This window comes from Mytilus edulis, chromosome 6, assembly GCF_963676685.1.
Source record: "Mytilus edulis chromosome 6, xbMytEdul2.2, whole genome shotgun sequence".
NCBI lineage: Eukaryota > Metazoa > Mollusca > Bivalvia > Mytilida > Mytilidae > Mytilus > Mytilus edulis.
Window position 1 is genome coordinate 11,551,174 of NC_092349.1, and position 16,223 is coordinate 11,567,396.

Below are 16,223 nucleotides of genomic sequence, written 5' to 3' on the forward strand. Positions count from 1 at the left end.
ACATGAAACCTGGGTAATATAATAACAGTGCTGATTCAAATTGTCTTGTTGAACAAAGTTTTTGGAAATATTACCCATATTGAATGGCGGCCATCTTAAAAAAATCTTTGTTTTTTAAGCCAAAAAAGTAGTCATTATTCGATGAAAATTTAAAAAAAAAACCAATGTCGAAGATATACAAATGTATTTGTTTGAGCTATATAAACAGGACGAAAAGCGAACATATAAACCCCCCTCCCCGAGTTTTTCTTCTGTTTCGTAGAGGGTACAAATTACTTTATATTTTCCGACAATGTGCATGTCTCTAATGTTCAAAAGTTATCGACATTGTTAAAACGCGACCACGAAGAAGTTCATAAAAAGAACTATAACTCTAAAAGCAATATTCCTGCCACCGCTTGTTCAACATAGATTAACAGGAGAATTTTATTTTACAAGTGTAAATAAAGCAAGAAAATATATGTATACCTGTCATTTATAATAGTTGGCTGATTACAGGATAATTCGTTTTGTTGATATTGTTCATTTGAAACAACTTTCAAAAACCTTGATTGCAGACATAATGAATTTCGTATCATACAAGTAATTAATGTTATAGGAAGACCAACTGCTCAAATGTTCTCAATTATATTTAACAAAAATAAAATGTACATGATTTGTCAAACCTCACTCTGTCGATCATGTTCTATCACCTTGTCCTTCACATTTACATACGTAATACACATTTGCATTTCCTTAGTAACCGTGATCACTTTGACTTATCAGTGAAGCGCTTGCTGCAGGAAGTTATTATAAAGTCATATGGTATATTCATCTCAGATGACAAGGACTGTCATCTGAGGACTTCATATGTATTGATTTTTTGGTAGCCATTTTGAATGATGGCCATTTTGAAAACATGAATTTCCAATATAACATTATTCGCTAAATTTTATTTATTCACTGTTTGCATTCACACTTTTTTTTACTAATATGCATTAGATATTTATAAAATGGTCAGATAAGGCATGCACATGTTTACAAAATAAAGATATCAGTATAAGAATTTCTAACTGTTACTTACACGTTTGCCTAAGTAACTTTGTAAAACAGAAATTTTTGACTGAACGTTGTTGTTGGAAAATATCAAAATTGTAGATTTCCAAAACACTGGAGCTAGATATCAGAAGAAAACAATGAGCGTTTAGACTAGAAGGAATTTGTGAAACGGCAAGAGAGGACATGTGAGGGTTTGTATGTAATGGCAAGCAGATCCAAACAGAACAGACATAGACATTTGAGCTGGCAATTACACTTTTTGATGCAGGCATACAACAATGTTGGGTCTTGAATTTGTTTTTCTTCCTCTCAATTTGAAACAGTTGAATGAGGGTTAATGAACTGCAGAAGCACTCCAGACGGCACAAATCCTGTCAAACAAATTTTCAAACCTCAAAATATTTCATCAGTAAAAGGGAAAACATACTTCTGATGTTGAAGATAAATTTCCAGTTGAAAGTAACTAGACACTGTTAAGTGATACTGAATCAACATAAACAATGACTGCAATGTTTTTTTTTTTGTGGTGATGTATCTAAGGATCTCCATGATACTTCGAAATTTAAAAATCGACAAAAATGGGACATGACTGTACACCTGTACTACAAGACATGTTTCCTTAGCCAAAATAAAAGCTGGAGATGTCAAATCACCAGTATCTTGCTTAATGATTGATAAAACTTGACATAGCAAATAGGCAGAATAAAAGACATAGAAAGAAAGCCAAGAATCTTTTATCCTTAGAGTTGTGCTTTTCAAAATAATAAAATAGATTGACGACACACGGTCTGGCAGAGATATTGTACCAATCTCCAAGCTTGCAGATCACGCTAAATTGTACAATAAACGTCTTGAACAACTTGTAGTTATCATGGAAGAAGGACTGATGCAACGCATCTAACAAAATAGGAATGTAACTAACAAAGGATATCTGCAAGCATACAAGGTTCCTAAGTATGAATGATACAGGATGGCCAACCATCGAGACACAATCCAGTAATATCGATGAGTGGAAGACAACACTCATCATTTCTCAGCTATACTAGTTCAATTGTGCAACTCGTCATCGAAGGGATGCAACTGCAACTGATCAGTCCTCCGATAGAGATTAAGATGTCTCAAAGATTGTGGAACGGATTCATTTTGAAAGGCTTCAATGAATGTCCCTGTAAACCTTTCTATAGTAGCAAGCCTAACCATGCTAACCCTTCAAACTATTCTAGTTACTTTGACTATGAAGAGGCATTCCCCATCACGACTTAAACATTTTGTAAAAGACATGGCCTGTTTCAGAACTTCCCCAACATATTCATTGAGAATCCAGAGAAAGACGCAACCTTTCATGTGTGCGTGCATATCATCTATGGTAGCTTGTATTCAATTTTTCATAAATGTTGTATTAATCATTCCTTCCATGACAACTAATATTTACTTAGGACGTTTACTATCCATATCATCAATTTCAAATATTAAAACAATATCTGTGTCAGACTGTGAGCCGTCACTGTTTTCTATTATTTTGGCCAGCCCCATTGCAATGGATAACAGATTTTTGACTTTCTTTCTGTGTCTCTAATTCTGTCTTATTGACTTGTTGTGCAGTTTTAACACATATATGAGATCGGCTCCTGAAATGTTAATCTTCAGCACTTCTGGCTTAAAGAACAATGGTTAGTAGTTCAAGTGACAGTCACATACCCTATTGTCAATCACAATTGTTGATGCTTCATAATGATAGTCAGATACCTCATCACAAAGAAATAAAGAAATATCTGCAATCATTGTTCTTGTTGATTCATCACAACTATGGCTGGTTATTCTACTGGGTTTTTCAATCCTTGACTCATTTTGTTTTTCCTGACTATATATATTAAGATTTGCTTTGACAGGATTAGTACCTTTTGCCTTGTGATTCTTCCATTGTATGGCCTTCATCAACGTTGAACAGTTGTATGCTTAGTTTTATGTACAAAAAATGACTGATTACCAGCTCAAATGTCTATGTCTGCTCTTTTTGTATTTGCTTGGCATTGTAAATCATCACGTGCCCTCTCTTGATCTCTCTTCCCGTTGCGGAATTCTTTATTTATTTATTAGATTTGTTCAACTCTAGTGATTTTGATACTTACGTATTGTTCTTGTTTAACATACAGTGCTCATATTTTATATACGGATTTTTTTAATGGTAAAAAATTACCTAAGCCCTACATACTAAACTGCAATTAAAAGAATTTACGTATTTCTTTAAATACATTTATTTTTTAACATAAGCATACCTTATTTGAGCACTTGGCGAATATATCTTATATGAAAAGCAACAGTCATTAATAAATGATTAGCAAAACTAGTTGGAAATGCATATAAAACTTAGTATTAATTCAAAAAACAATTTAGGATAGCGAATAATAATATATTGCAAATTTACGTTTTAAAAATGGCCACCATTCAAGATGACCACTAAATACTTCAATAGTCCTCAGTTTATATTCTTTGTCATAAGAAATACGAAAGTTTATCATAATTAGTTAAGTAACATATTTTTCATATTTTTTCTAATAACTTTTATTGACTTTTTGGACATGATTTCAAAATGGCCGCCCAGAGCCGCCATTTTGATTTTCTGAATTGGGTCCATAGCTATAAATGTTAGTTATGACCCCAACTAACACTCTGCAAAGTTTGATGCTTTTACCACCTTCTGAGCAATTGTTTCACATTTCGACTGGACTACTAGGGCAAATAGAATTAAACTTAGACACAATTTTCAGTAGGATATCTTGTTATGTATTTGATATCCCTGCCATCCAACCAACATGGCCACCATGAATAATAAATTTTGAGCGAGTTTATTCTCTTCAACTTTATACTTGTTTAGCTTTCTAACTATTTTTATCGGAGCGTCACTGCTGGTTCTTTTGTAGACGAAACGCGCGTCCGACGTATCAAATTATAAGCCTGGAACCTTTTACATATACTTGAACAGGGTATACATTTTGGGGCGCAGATATACAAATAAGAATGGCAAGAACCCAAATTAGGTTGTTAAATTTGATGTTTGCCTTTTTGTGCTTCTTAGTTACAATTGTTTGTTTTTATAGTGAATAAAATGATAACACAATGTTGACTGTTGTACCACTATTTTTTACATGTTTACTTATTGTGTTTGTTTTGTTCACACTAACATTAAAGCAAAGATCCTAATTGACATCTACAAATTTACAAATTTCAAATAAACATATCACAAATGAAGCACATAATGATCAATAAACAAAGATTGAATTGACAAATCATGAACTTAAAAGAATTACAAATAAACATATCACAAATGTACACATTACAGTTACAAATTGACGAATTCATAATTTTGAATCCGTTGGCTTTCCATAGTTTGTATGCATATATACAAGGAACAAGTACACACCCGTGATATCGCGGGTCCGTGACTGAATTAAAGTATATAACTATGCCTAAGCCTTATTTTAGTAATTGGTATTGTCATCTGATAAGTCATGTCGATTATAAGATACACAGTTTTATCTGCTTTCAAATCTTTCTGTTTGAACCCGTCGATCTTGAACTTATCAGTTATTGGAAATATTAATTATTTGGAAAACAAAAGGTCCTGGCTATCCAGGAATGGAGTATTTTTTAATCAACAGCATTGTCCTAGTCCTCAGTTACATTTAAAAGCCAGCGCTGTAAAACACTAAGATACATGACTGAAAGGATCAAAACGAATTCATCTAAAGTCAATATTGTCTGAATAAGTTGGAATCTTTATACCTTAATAATCTTAATTTATGAATGAAAATTTGAAATATATGTATACGTATTTTTTTTTTTAATCTTGTCAAAAATTGTGACAGCTCATATTTTTTTTACTTTTACAGAACTCATCTGTTGACCCGTATGTTTCAAATATAAGCAAATGCTTGTTTTTGTCGTCCAATTTCAATGGTTCCCATGTATGCAATGTTATTTCTTCATAGACAGAAAAATATAATAATTATCAATTTTCTGCAACGAACTTTATATGCATTATAACACCAAACGACATGATTACAAAGTTTGCTTTGGCATGCTATACATGTACTTAAAAGTTAGATATCCCCCTAGCGTACCTCTTTAATCAAGATTTAAAAAAAATACAATATCAATGGTAGTAACCATCGTAGCGTAGAAAATGTACAATTATTTCAAATATTTACCTTTCAGTGGGGACCTTTAACGTATATACTTTATAAGTACTCGATCGATCAGTATTTAAAGCATAGTAAATAAACGTATGATAAATATTTTGTTGTTATTGTGAAATAAATGGCGTCTTCGATCTTTACTTAAGGCTATATGAAGAAACCAAACCATTGATTTCAGTAAGTATTCTGATCTTTTGTTAGTCTTCATTTGTATGGGGTTTTTTTTTAATTTTAAGTCATTCATTTTTTTTTTTAGCCTAGTATGAGTTTAGTATGACGTTCATTTTCACTGAACTAGCACACATTTATAATTAGGGGCCAGCTGAAGTCCGCCTCCGGGTGCGGTATTTTATCGCTGTTGTTGGTCTTTTGTTGTGTTTTACTCTTTTGCCAGGTTGTGGTCTCTTTGGCACAGTCCGTATTTTCATTCTCTATTTTATTACTTAGGAATTCATTATCATTGTCATCCATTCTGATTAAAATCAAACACGAGAGTCAGTTGTGTAATGACTTGGTTTATGAAATTGGTGTTTACTCGAATTACTCGATCTACAAAGTAGAATAATATTGCTTGGTTTATTTGAGTTTGCTTTACGTCCAATGGTAAAAGTTCGTGCATGATCAGGAGTGTAACAAATTCACAATTAAGACACTACGCAAGTCCTGTGTTAATGACGGTATATTGGATAAGCCGAGAACCTTGCAACAGGCTACATCCGTGATAAAATTGAAACTTTAAAAAATAAGGTCAAAAATGTCCTTCTTAACCAATTGAAAGCAAAACAACATATTATAGAATGTACAATGCAACTCTGCACCTCCTATTATGTTCTCAGTGAAAACTTTTGATTTCGTCAAATTCTAAAACAAGAATGTGTCCATAGTACACTGATGCCCTCTACTCGCACTATCATTTCCATTTTCAATGGACCGTGAAATTGGTGTCAACACTCTAATGTCTCTAATTTGGCATTACAATTCGATATAAGTTAACGCTCTCAAACATGTTTAACCCAGTCACATTAATTGCTGTCTTCCATAATAATTGTTTTTCGTTTACTTTTTAAAATGAATCAGGACACTTTATTAATAAATAGTTATATATGTCTACAGGAGTCAACAAAGAAAGTAAATGATTCATAACTAAAAGTCATCTTATGACTTACAACACAGTGGTGGGTCCAGAAATGTTCATGAAAAGGTAGAGGCAATGACTGCAAGGCTAAGAGGGGGCCCGATATAGTCATGCTTCATTAATTACCTAAATTATCAACCAAATTTGTCTACAAAATGGGGAGGAGCCCCCATGGAAAACCATGATCTAAATCCACCTCTGCAACACATTATATCCAGCTTGATGGTTGCTTTGATGGTTTCGCTCATTGTTGAATTCCGCTCCAGTGATCTGCAGTGGCTAACTTCTACGTAATAAGGTCTTTAGGTAAGAATTGTTTCATTTGCAAGCATATCACATCTTATTTCAATATAGTTAAGTTGTCTCATTTACAAGCACACCACATCTTCTTCTTTAAGTATAGTACATTTGTTTGTATGAAATTTAATACTTTTTCATGACGTAAATAACGAAATAATGATAAAGATATATAGTCTTATTATTTACAGGCGAAGAACAATATGGCGTCTCAAGCTTTCTGTGACCCGTGTTCCGAAGAAGACAAGTCTTCATTTGCGACGAGATATTGTGCAGACTGTGAAGAACAACTTTGTAAAGATTGCGCCGAATCTCACCTGCGTTTCAAAGCGTTCAAATCACACCATGTGATTAATTTGTCGGCAATTGGCTCCACAATTCATGTTCCTGAGTCTGCGAAGAAATATTGTAACATTCATGTTGATATATTATTGGATTATTACTGCACTGATCACGAGTCTGTGTGTTGTCGTGCATGCATTCCAGACTGTCACAGAACATGCGAAAAGGTGTTACCTTTAGACCAAGCGGCAAAGGATGTCAAAAACTCATCTTTATTTGCGGACATCTTTAAAGATATTACGCACATTGTAGAAACTTTGGATCACCTTCTTGCGAATAGGGAACAAAACCTGCAATTGCTTGAACAGAATAAAATAACAATTACAGAGCAAATACGCATGCTGAAAATTCGGCTGATAAAACACATTGATGACTTAGAGTGCGATCTGGTAGCGAAGTTTGTAACCATGCAAGAGAAAAATGAAGCTGAGATCCAGAAACAAAAAAATGACATATTAAAGTTGTCAACTGCTCTCTGTGACAGTAAAAACGAACTTGAGTTTCTGAAAAATCATGGCTCAAACAACCAACTTTTTCTAGCTTTACGCGAAAACGTTTCTGAAATTCAAAAAGCTGAGAGCAAACTTGACTACATAATTTCGTCCACAAAACAAGTTGAAATAAAGTTTTATGAAAGAAAAAATATTAATATGGGTTCCATAGGTTCGGTCCTCGATAGGAGCCGTTCCTGTAGTGTCCAGTACAGACCACTGAGAAATAAGAACGCGCAAGCGCAGCCATATGCAGCAAAGCCATTGATTGAATTTAAGAGTGGTGTAAAATTAAATCTAAAATCCGGTGAAAATTATTATTTGACAGATTTAGTCGTAACTCGCGATAATAAACTACTTCTTTGCAATTATAACCCGTCATATCCAAAAGTGTATGTATACAGTGAGTGCAAGTATTTTGAGAAGGAAATTACATTCCCGAGTGATCCATTTGGTATAGCATTGATTCCACACTCGAGTAAAGCGATTGTGACAATGCCACTGTCCAAATCCATACAATTTGTCGACACCGCTTCCATGACAATTGCAGGAAATCAAATACACGTTTGGTATGCTTTTAATGGCGTTGCGGCGACCGAAGATAAAATATTTTGTGGCGACGAACAGGGAAGCATTCATGTATTAGATACAAACGGACTGTACCAGTCTAAAATACCATGTTGCAGATCGCCTATTTATTTCATTGTATATAACACACTTAACAATCAATTGCTTGTTCGCAGCAGAGGTGATTTACGTTGTGTAAAATTAGATGGGACGCCGGTATACCGGTATAACAAAATTTCCGGAGTAGCCGGTATAACAATGGATAAGCACGAAAACGTGTACTTGGCGGGGTATAATACGCATAGTATACTGAGACTTTCTCCAGACGGCAAATTTCACGACACTGTCTTAAGAAAAGACGATGGTGTCTCCTATCCTTATGGTGTGACATTTAGTAGGGATTTCTGTAAACTTGTCGTTTTAAATAACAGTCACAAGTCTGTCGTGTTTTATAGATTTAAGTGATTACAAAAGTCATCAAGTTTTGAATTTCGTTTTACTCGACTTTTTTAAGTTCCCATGCATCCAGATTTTATGCTTTCTATTTCTGGTATTTTATATATTGTATGTTTATTAGTGGACTAGAATAATTATGTGTTTGTAAAATAAAGGATAAATAAAATTGTAGAAAAACAACTTAATGTCGCCTTTATCTTAAATCCATTGGATGTGTACTGATTGCTACATTTGTCTAGAAAGACATGGTTTATTTATTAGTTGGAATTGGGCTTTGAGTTTGCTTCGGTACAATAGCGGGTACTCTTTTTTGTGGGTTTTTAGTAGGCTAAAAAACTATCTGATGAGTCAAGAGCATTTTGGCGCTTACTTATTTTGTAACCACGCCACGTTCAGTTTTATGCTTGTGCCAGGTCAAGAGCCTCTTATTCAGTGGTTGTCGTTCGTTGCTGTCTGCAGATTTTTTTTTATTTTCTATTTGTTTCAGTATAAATCAGGTTTTTGTTTTCTTTTTGAATTTTTCCTCATGTTGATACTGATTTTATTATATCTTACTATAAGGTATGGTTTTAGCTCATCGTTGAAGGCCGAACGGTGAACTATACAGCTTGGCAACATATTCTTTTGGTCTCTGGTAGATAGGTGTCTCATTTATATCGTCAATCATAATATATTACTGATTTTCATATAAATGAAAACGATTTAAAAAGACAATCTTAAAAAAAATATATCACACAGTTTACAATACTGAAAATTCAGAAAATTTTGGCTGGTTTTTATAACTGCGAATAAAATGACGAGGATAGTTTCGCAATAATAATATTTCGCATTCAGATATGCAGAGTTTCTCAGATTCGCAATTTCTTACCGAAGTTTGGAAGTGTTCTCTCTGGCACTCCGACTTTATCCACACACAAAAAATACCGTCACGAAAGAACACTAAGTTAGTGTTGAAAGTAACGTTAACCGACAACCAATCAATCAATTGAATTATCATAAATTAATCTCGTATTGTTGTCCATATTTTGTCACAATAATAAATGCACGCATTAATTTCTTAATTTACACTATATTGTCATGCAATCATGATTATAAAAATTGAAATCGGGAGTAATGTCTGGTGCACAGACCGGAAGGTTATATGAGCATATCCTTGATCTCATTCAAGACACAGTTATAATTTGTTAGATTGGGTAAATATTGAAGCCAATAGGAACTGATTAGAATAGGTCTTATGTCAACTTGATTACACTTAAGCTTGTTAGTAAAATAGTCAACCAAATCACCCAGTCATGGAAACTCAGAGGCGAATTAAGGGGGCAGCAGGGTCCAAGCCCCCCCCCCTTTTGTTGGATTTTTTTGTTGAATAATAAGGAAGCATGACTGTAGCGTGGTCCCTTATTAGGCTGTCAGTGGGCCCCATTTATGAAAATTTCTGGAACCGCCAACTATATCCTATATCAACTTCTTTAATGTTAATTCCTATCTATCTTAAATTGTAAGTGAATGGTTATTTTCTGAGAGTACAATAAACTCATCATAGATACCAGGACTAAATTTTGTATATACGCCAGACGCGCGTTTCGTCTATACAAAAGACTAATCAGTGACGCTCGTATCCAAAAAAGTTTAAAAGGCCAAATAACGTACGAAGTTGAAGAGCACTGAGGTCCAAAATTCCTAAAAGTTTTGCAAATACCATTTGATCTATAGAGAAGGCTACTGAGTTTGCTCATGAAATGCCAACAGTAAAAGGAAATTTTCTATCGGGTAAAATTAATAAAATTGAGAATGGAAATGGAAATGCGGATTGTGTCAAAGAGACAACAACCCGACCAAAGATCAGAAAACAGCAGAAAACAGCCGAATGGGTCTTCAACACTGCGAGAAAATTATTGAAATACCTTTTTTGGTAAGAAGTAGAATTTATAGAATAACCAATTATTACTTGCATGAGGACATGATGTCGCCAATGGTATGTAGTATGTGTTGTTTTTCTGTTTAGCCAATTTGATGAAAATTCAGATCAATCGGAACTCACGTACTCGTATGAGCAACGAAATCAAAGATCAATATTTTAATTAAATTGCTGTATAGTTATCATTTGCCTATATATGAACTCATAAAAAATTATAGACGTTAAAGAATAGATATTTGCAAGAACAAGACGAACAATACCATGAATACTGACATACAATTTCTTGAAAGGTAAAAAGTGAAGCACATAATAAAAAGTTTATGGAATGGGATATATTTCTTCTACATCTTGGTGTTTCATGTTTGCCAGTGAATGAAAAAGGTTTATTTCTCCAACTAAAAAAGGTCGTATATTATTATTGGAAATGTAATATGCATGTATAGATGACAATATGATTTAGACCGCAGAACTTACCTGTGTTGACTAATTTGTTGATATAGATAGGTCTTTCGTCGTATAATCATTTGAAGATATTTCAATTATATTTAAGTGCAATCAAAGGTACAGTCCCTCAAGTTCCCTTTTTAAAGCGATAACCAACACTTTGACTGAGATAGATTTGGCTCATTTTATATTCATAAATTATTTTTGTTTTAAAATGACTGAACTATTGGTAAAAATTTGGAGAACTTTGAATCCCACAATCTACAGAATTAATTTCAAGGAATATCGGTCATGATAACAGTTTGACAAACGTAACTAATTTGGATCATTGAAAAGTTGGTTCTTCTTTATTTTATATAATTTAATAGTATGTGATTTAAACGTTCAGCTGAATTTGAAAGCATTAATTCCCCGCTAGTGATCTGTACCCACTTAAAATCTCTAGTACAGAACGTATTAAAAGCTTTAAAATTTTCGAGATAATTGTTAAAGTAAGATAATTCTATAGATAATATCATTTATTAATATTAAAGCCAAAATAAAGATTGACTCATTTCTTTCAAGTAAAAATTTCATTAAGCTCATGGTGTATAGGCTTGCACATCGATGAAGGCCGAGCGGTGCCCTATAGTTAGTTAGCAATCCACGTCCTTTGAAAAATGTCCTATGGTGGATATTTGTCTCATTGGCACTCGTATCATATCTCCAACCATAGTTTTATATAACTCAAATGCGTGCTTCTATCTATCGATTCAAAAAGTTTCTAAATCTGTACGTATTTATTGTATTCATTTTACAAATTCAATATTTTTAACATACTTGTAACACACAGAACATGTGTACATGTTATTTGATAGACGTGACCTCTTTAGTACTATGCAATGTCTTCTCGTTATTATTTTTTTTATGGTAACTTATAATTATGTTAGCCTTGAAACTTCCTTTTTTCAACATATGCACTATTCACTACGTATTATATATGTTTTTTTATTTAATTTTTCATGTTTTAATTTTAATGATTCATGCGATGTCCTTCTTTGATGTTTATGACAATTATAATGTTTTCAAAATGTAAAAGATGTAGTATATGTCCATTTCATCGTAAAACAATAATAAATATTTATTTATTTAACATGCAGGTCAAAACTTTTGAGTTGATTTAACAAATTTAATTATATATCGTTTGTTGAACAAGTCATTTGATATTTCCTTTTAAAAATGTATTGTATATAAAGGGAGGAGACAAAAAGAGTAGTACATCCCGATTTTCTTCTTCAGAACCAAGTCCAGCACTCAGGGTAAGTGGCTTTCAATATACTAGTAAATCATAAAAAAAATGATTGAATGCTATGCATTTTTCATAGATAATGAAATTGGATACAAGGTACCAAGTTTTAAATAAAAGCCTTATTTGAGTACTATTTACAATGAGTTGCTTTCTTATCAAAACCATTGCTTCAAATCCAAAACGAGAAACTTTTAATGGCAATTTTACGCGTTCAGATTAAAATGAATATCTTCGTAATTATTTGAAAGCATATAAACATCATCCTCAAAATTCCTTTCTTTTTCATCATTTCTCTGTTATCATTTTCTGCAGTAAAGAACTTCCAAACACCTCTTTGTTATATGATATTTGTCTTACTTTCCTACTAGGTGAGGTTTTCAGAATCGTATGCATTTGCTTTGCAACGAAAGTATTTCATAAGATAGTTTAACTGTTTTCCTTATCTATTACAATTTTAGATAGATAAGAAATTACATTTGATTTTGAGCCTACTGTTACTTTTGTTGACTAGAATCGTTGTCGGCCATGGAACGCTTCAATTGGTTCAATTTTTTACTACATACATTCCAAATAGCAACTTTTTTCTATTCGAGATCATGTGATCTGGTCTAATACGAATGTACCCACAATTCTCCCACAACTGCATCAACTTGGTATCTAAGCAACGTAGTTTTTTTTTCCTATTGCGGGAGTTGTATTTTTTCTTATAAGTTAGGCATATTTAAAAATGACCAGTTACTCATTATCATATTGACCACTAGATCCTTTGGTGCAGTCAGTGGGTTTTATTCTCATTGGATTACACGAATATCTGCTGTGTCTACGTTTTTGACATTTCAGTAAACCTACAGAAATACAGAATAAAATAACGTATTATATCCCTATGAAATTGAAATACAGATATGTATAAAAAAAAAAAACGTCAAGTTCATGAAACCTCGTAGATTTTTGAATGTTTTTTAAACGTAAATGATATACTAAAGAAAAATTATCAATTCGTTAAAATCTATACAATTGTTATGTTTTTCAAAGCTATAGACCAATGTCGAGTACAATACTGTGAATTCAAAATTGTAAAATTTACATAGAAAAGATCTGTAATGAAATTAATAAAACAGTATTTTGATTCCGATAGACTTCTGGGTTTGCGTTGAAATGACTTTTATTAGTCTTTGTTGTAAAAAAAAACCCGAAAATATGCGAGGTACTATTATGATCACAATTTAGAGGCATCGTTAGATATGCCTTTGTGTAACTTAACTATATATATAGGTTCCAAAAATGTGATACAATGTTAGAACCTCATAATACAGACATCAATTTGTAAATTGGGAAATAAAGTACAGTTTCTAGGTAAAATGCAGTGTTAATCGGTTCTTAATCTTCTTAAATAAAGTGTACTTGTTAATTTGTAGATAAAAATGAATCGCCTTCAATGTATGTCTATGGTAATGGCAGTAATGGTTGTTGCTGCTAATGCCAATGGATATGGCAGACGTGGAGGCTGGGGTGGTGGAGCAGGTGGTATTAGTGGCAGTATCGGAGGTGGTATTAGTGGCAGCATCGGAGGTAAGCAGACGATATAACTCAACCTACTGCGCATACATTTCGGAATATTCTCACCTGTAGAAAATTACATCGTAGCAACTTGACAATGTAAATAATAATCTACAGGGGACAATATTTACATCGCAACTATGTAGACTATTTAGACGACATACTTCAAAAGTTGTAATCAACTGGCTCGATGGTTTCATTGTAGACGTGCTCCTCTTGATTTTTATCGCTGTCGGCCAAACAAAAAAGTAAAAAAAAACAGTATATTGAATAGTCAATTAAAAGAAACGTTTGACCGTCTCAGAATTCGAATAAGATATTTGGACAGGGTCGTTCCGATATTTCAACACCCGTTATATCGTCATCCACTAAGTCCGAACAACCACATGTTATTTTTCTGTTTTTTCTGTAAAAAATCACAAAATCTGGCACGTTAAATTTTCGATTCAAAATGCTGGTCTAGTAAAAAGTATAATGAAACATTCAAAAAAAAAAAAAAAAAAAGTAGATATATTTATGGAACTGTAAGGGGGAATACTAGTCTACTGATTGTTCTATACAACTGCGTTTTATAGCTAGTGAAACGAAAGTATAGGTTGGTTGCACGAATAACAAGCTATAAAAATAAAATCTACACAACACAAACACGCATGTGCAAAAGGACAAAGAAGAAAAACGAAAAGAAAAAAAGCAATACCTAACAAACACACACACAGTAGATAAATAGCTTTAAAGAACGGGTTGTCATTTATATACAGCTGACTAAAATATCATGTGGTGAAAACGTCTATCTAAGGATAATTGAAAACAAAATGTCAACCAAACAAAGATCTATTATTTTCTTCGTTAACATTACAGGGGGTGGCCTAGGCGGCGGTCTTGGTGGGTTTGGCGGAGGACTAGGCGGTGGCGGATTTGGCGGTAGACTAGGAGGAGGATTCGGGGGTGGATTAGGCGGATTAGGTGGAGGTTTAGGTGGTGGAATAGGAAGCAGTGCATCCCTCAGTGCCAGTCTTGCTGCTCGTCTAGCCCTTTCAAGTGGTGGTCGTGGTGGTGGATTTGGCGGCGGTCTCGGTGGTGGATTCCGTGGCGGTGTTGGAGGTGGATTCGGAGGAAGAATCGGCGGAGGAGTTGGTGTTGATGCTGGATTTGGCAAAAGGAGTAAGTGGATTTTTTTATAATACATCATTTCGCTTTTTCGGATTTGAAAGAAGTATAAGTCGTTGGCTGTTTATCAGTGAACTTTCAAATATTTATTCGTATTGGATTACCAATATGTAAATCTTCTAAAAATTATATGAAATTGAAGTTGAAGTTGAAGCTATTTGAAATATCCTACTAGTATTCCGGAAAGTTTGTTACTCGTCGATAGTATGTAACTTATTAATAACCAGTCTCCGTACTATACCGAAACCAGAGTTCTATATTTCAATTAAACTGTATCTTAACAAATGGAGAGAGAAGACACATTTTGCTACTTTTTTATCATGAAAAACGGATTGTTCAAAATGTCAATGCATGCTTTGCAAATAACATATCAACTTTCCATAGTGGACAATATATAAAATTTTCTACAGTGGACAATTAATAATGGTTTACTGTTGTTTTTCTTTCTCAGGATACAGAAGAAGTGCAAGTATGTTTATCTTTAAAAGAGGGACGAAAGATACCAAAGGGACAGTCAAACTCATAAATCTAAAACAAACTGACAACGCCATGGCTAAAAATGAAAAAGACAAACAAACAACAGCACACATGACACAACATAGAAAACTAAAGAATAAACAACACGAACCCCACCAAAAAACTGGGGGTGATCTCATGTGCTCCGGAAGGGTAAGCAGATCCTGCTCCAGTAGGATATATATATTCCTCGTCCGACTGATATAAATAATCTCATGAAAATAACAACTTTCTCACTAGAATTCCATGACTTATGTTGTATCCCTGCAGGTTTTTAACTTAACACTCGGGCTTCAGACATGTGCGTGGCTTTCCTGTTATCTCTTATTTTCCAACAATTTCCAAATAAACTTTCGTTTTTTTATATTAAAATTTACATCTTTGTCTTCTTTTTTTCATACAGAAACCAATGACGACCAAACATGAAGAAGAAAAAAAACCATATCGCGTTATAACATTCTAAATTTATAAAAGACAGATGTTTATACATAAAGCAATAACAGTCTATAAAATTGCTCACGAAATCAAATTCTATGTATTGTAATGTTACATTTAGTCTTTTAAGTAACCCTTTGTATTGATGACATAAAGCAAATAGGTGTGATTTTTAAATTAATCTTTTTCTTTCTTTTTTTAGGCTTCAACTACAACTACTAAACCACTGTGGTGTTTAGTTATGTGTGTGATGTTTCGGTGTGTGTTGTCCCTGTCTCCGTATATTTTGAAACAGTTCCAAAATAAATTATTTTGTTCTGAAATAGTCTTCTTGTTTTATTAGTGAAATAAAATTCACATTCAGAGTATTACTGAT

General features: G+C 33.4%; 1 protein-coding gene and 1 long non-coding RNA gene across 2 annotated transcripts; both read left to right on the forward strand.

The window, feature by feature from the left end:
- Positions 1-5,295: 5,295 nt before the first annotated feature.
- On the forward strand, positions 5,296-8,699 carry LOC139527137 (uncharacterized). Its single transcript, XR_011665279.1, has 2 exons — positions 5,296-5,411; positions 6,858-8,699. It is a non-coding gene; the product is annotated as an uncharacterized lncRNA (long non-coding RNA).
- A 3,379-nt stretch (positions 8,700-12,078) lies between these two features.
- LOC139527136 (uncharacterized) lies at positions 12,079-16,170 on the forward strand. Its single transcript, XM_071322414.1, has 5 exons — positions 12,079-12,182; positions 13,588-13,741; positions 14,588-14,890; positions 15,348-15,365; positions 16,050-16,170. Exons 2-5 carry the CDS (start codon positions 13,594-13,596, stop codon positions 16,067-16,069), a joined length of 489 nt encoding a protein of 162 aa, XP_071178515.1. The 5' UTR covers positions 12,079-12,182; positions 13,588-13,593; the 3' UTR covers positions 16,070-16,170.
- The last annotated feature ends 53 nt before the right edge of the window (positions 16,171-16,223 follow it).

What these genes read in the sequence shown, in the direction of transcription:
- LOC139527136 (XM_071322414.1), top strand. Translation starts at nt 13,594, where the DNA reads ATGAATCGCCTTCAATGTATGTCTATGGTAATGGCAGTAATGGTTGTT. An exon ending in TATTAGTGGCAGCATCGGAG is followed by an intron (nt 13,742 to 14,587) that starts GTAAGCAGACGA and finishes TTAACATTACAG; the next exon opens with GGGGTGGCCTAGGCGGCGGT.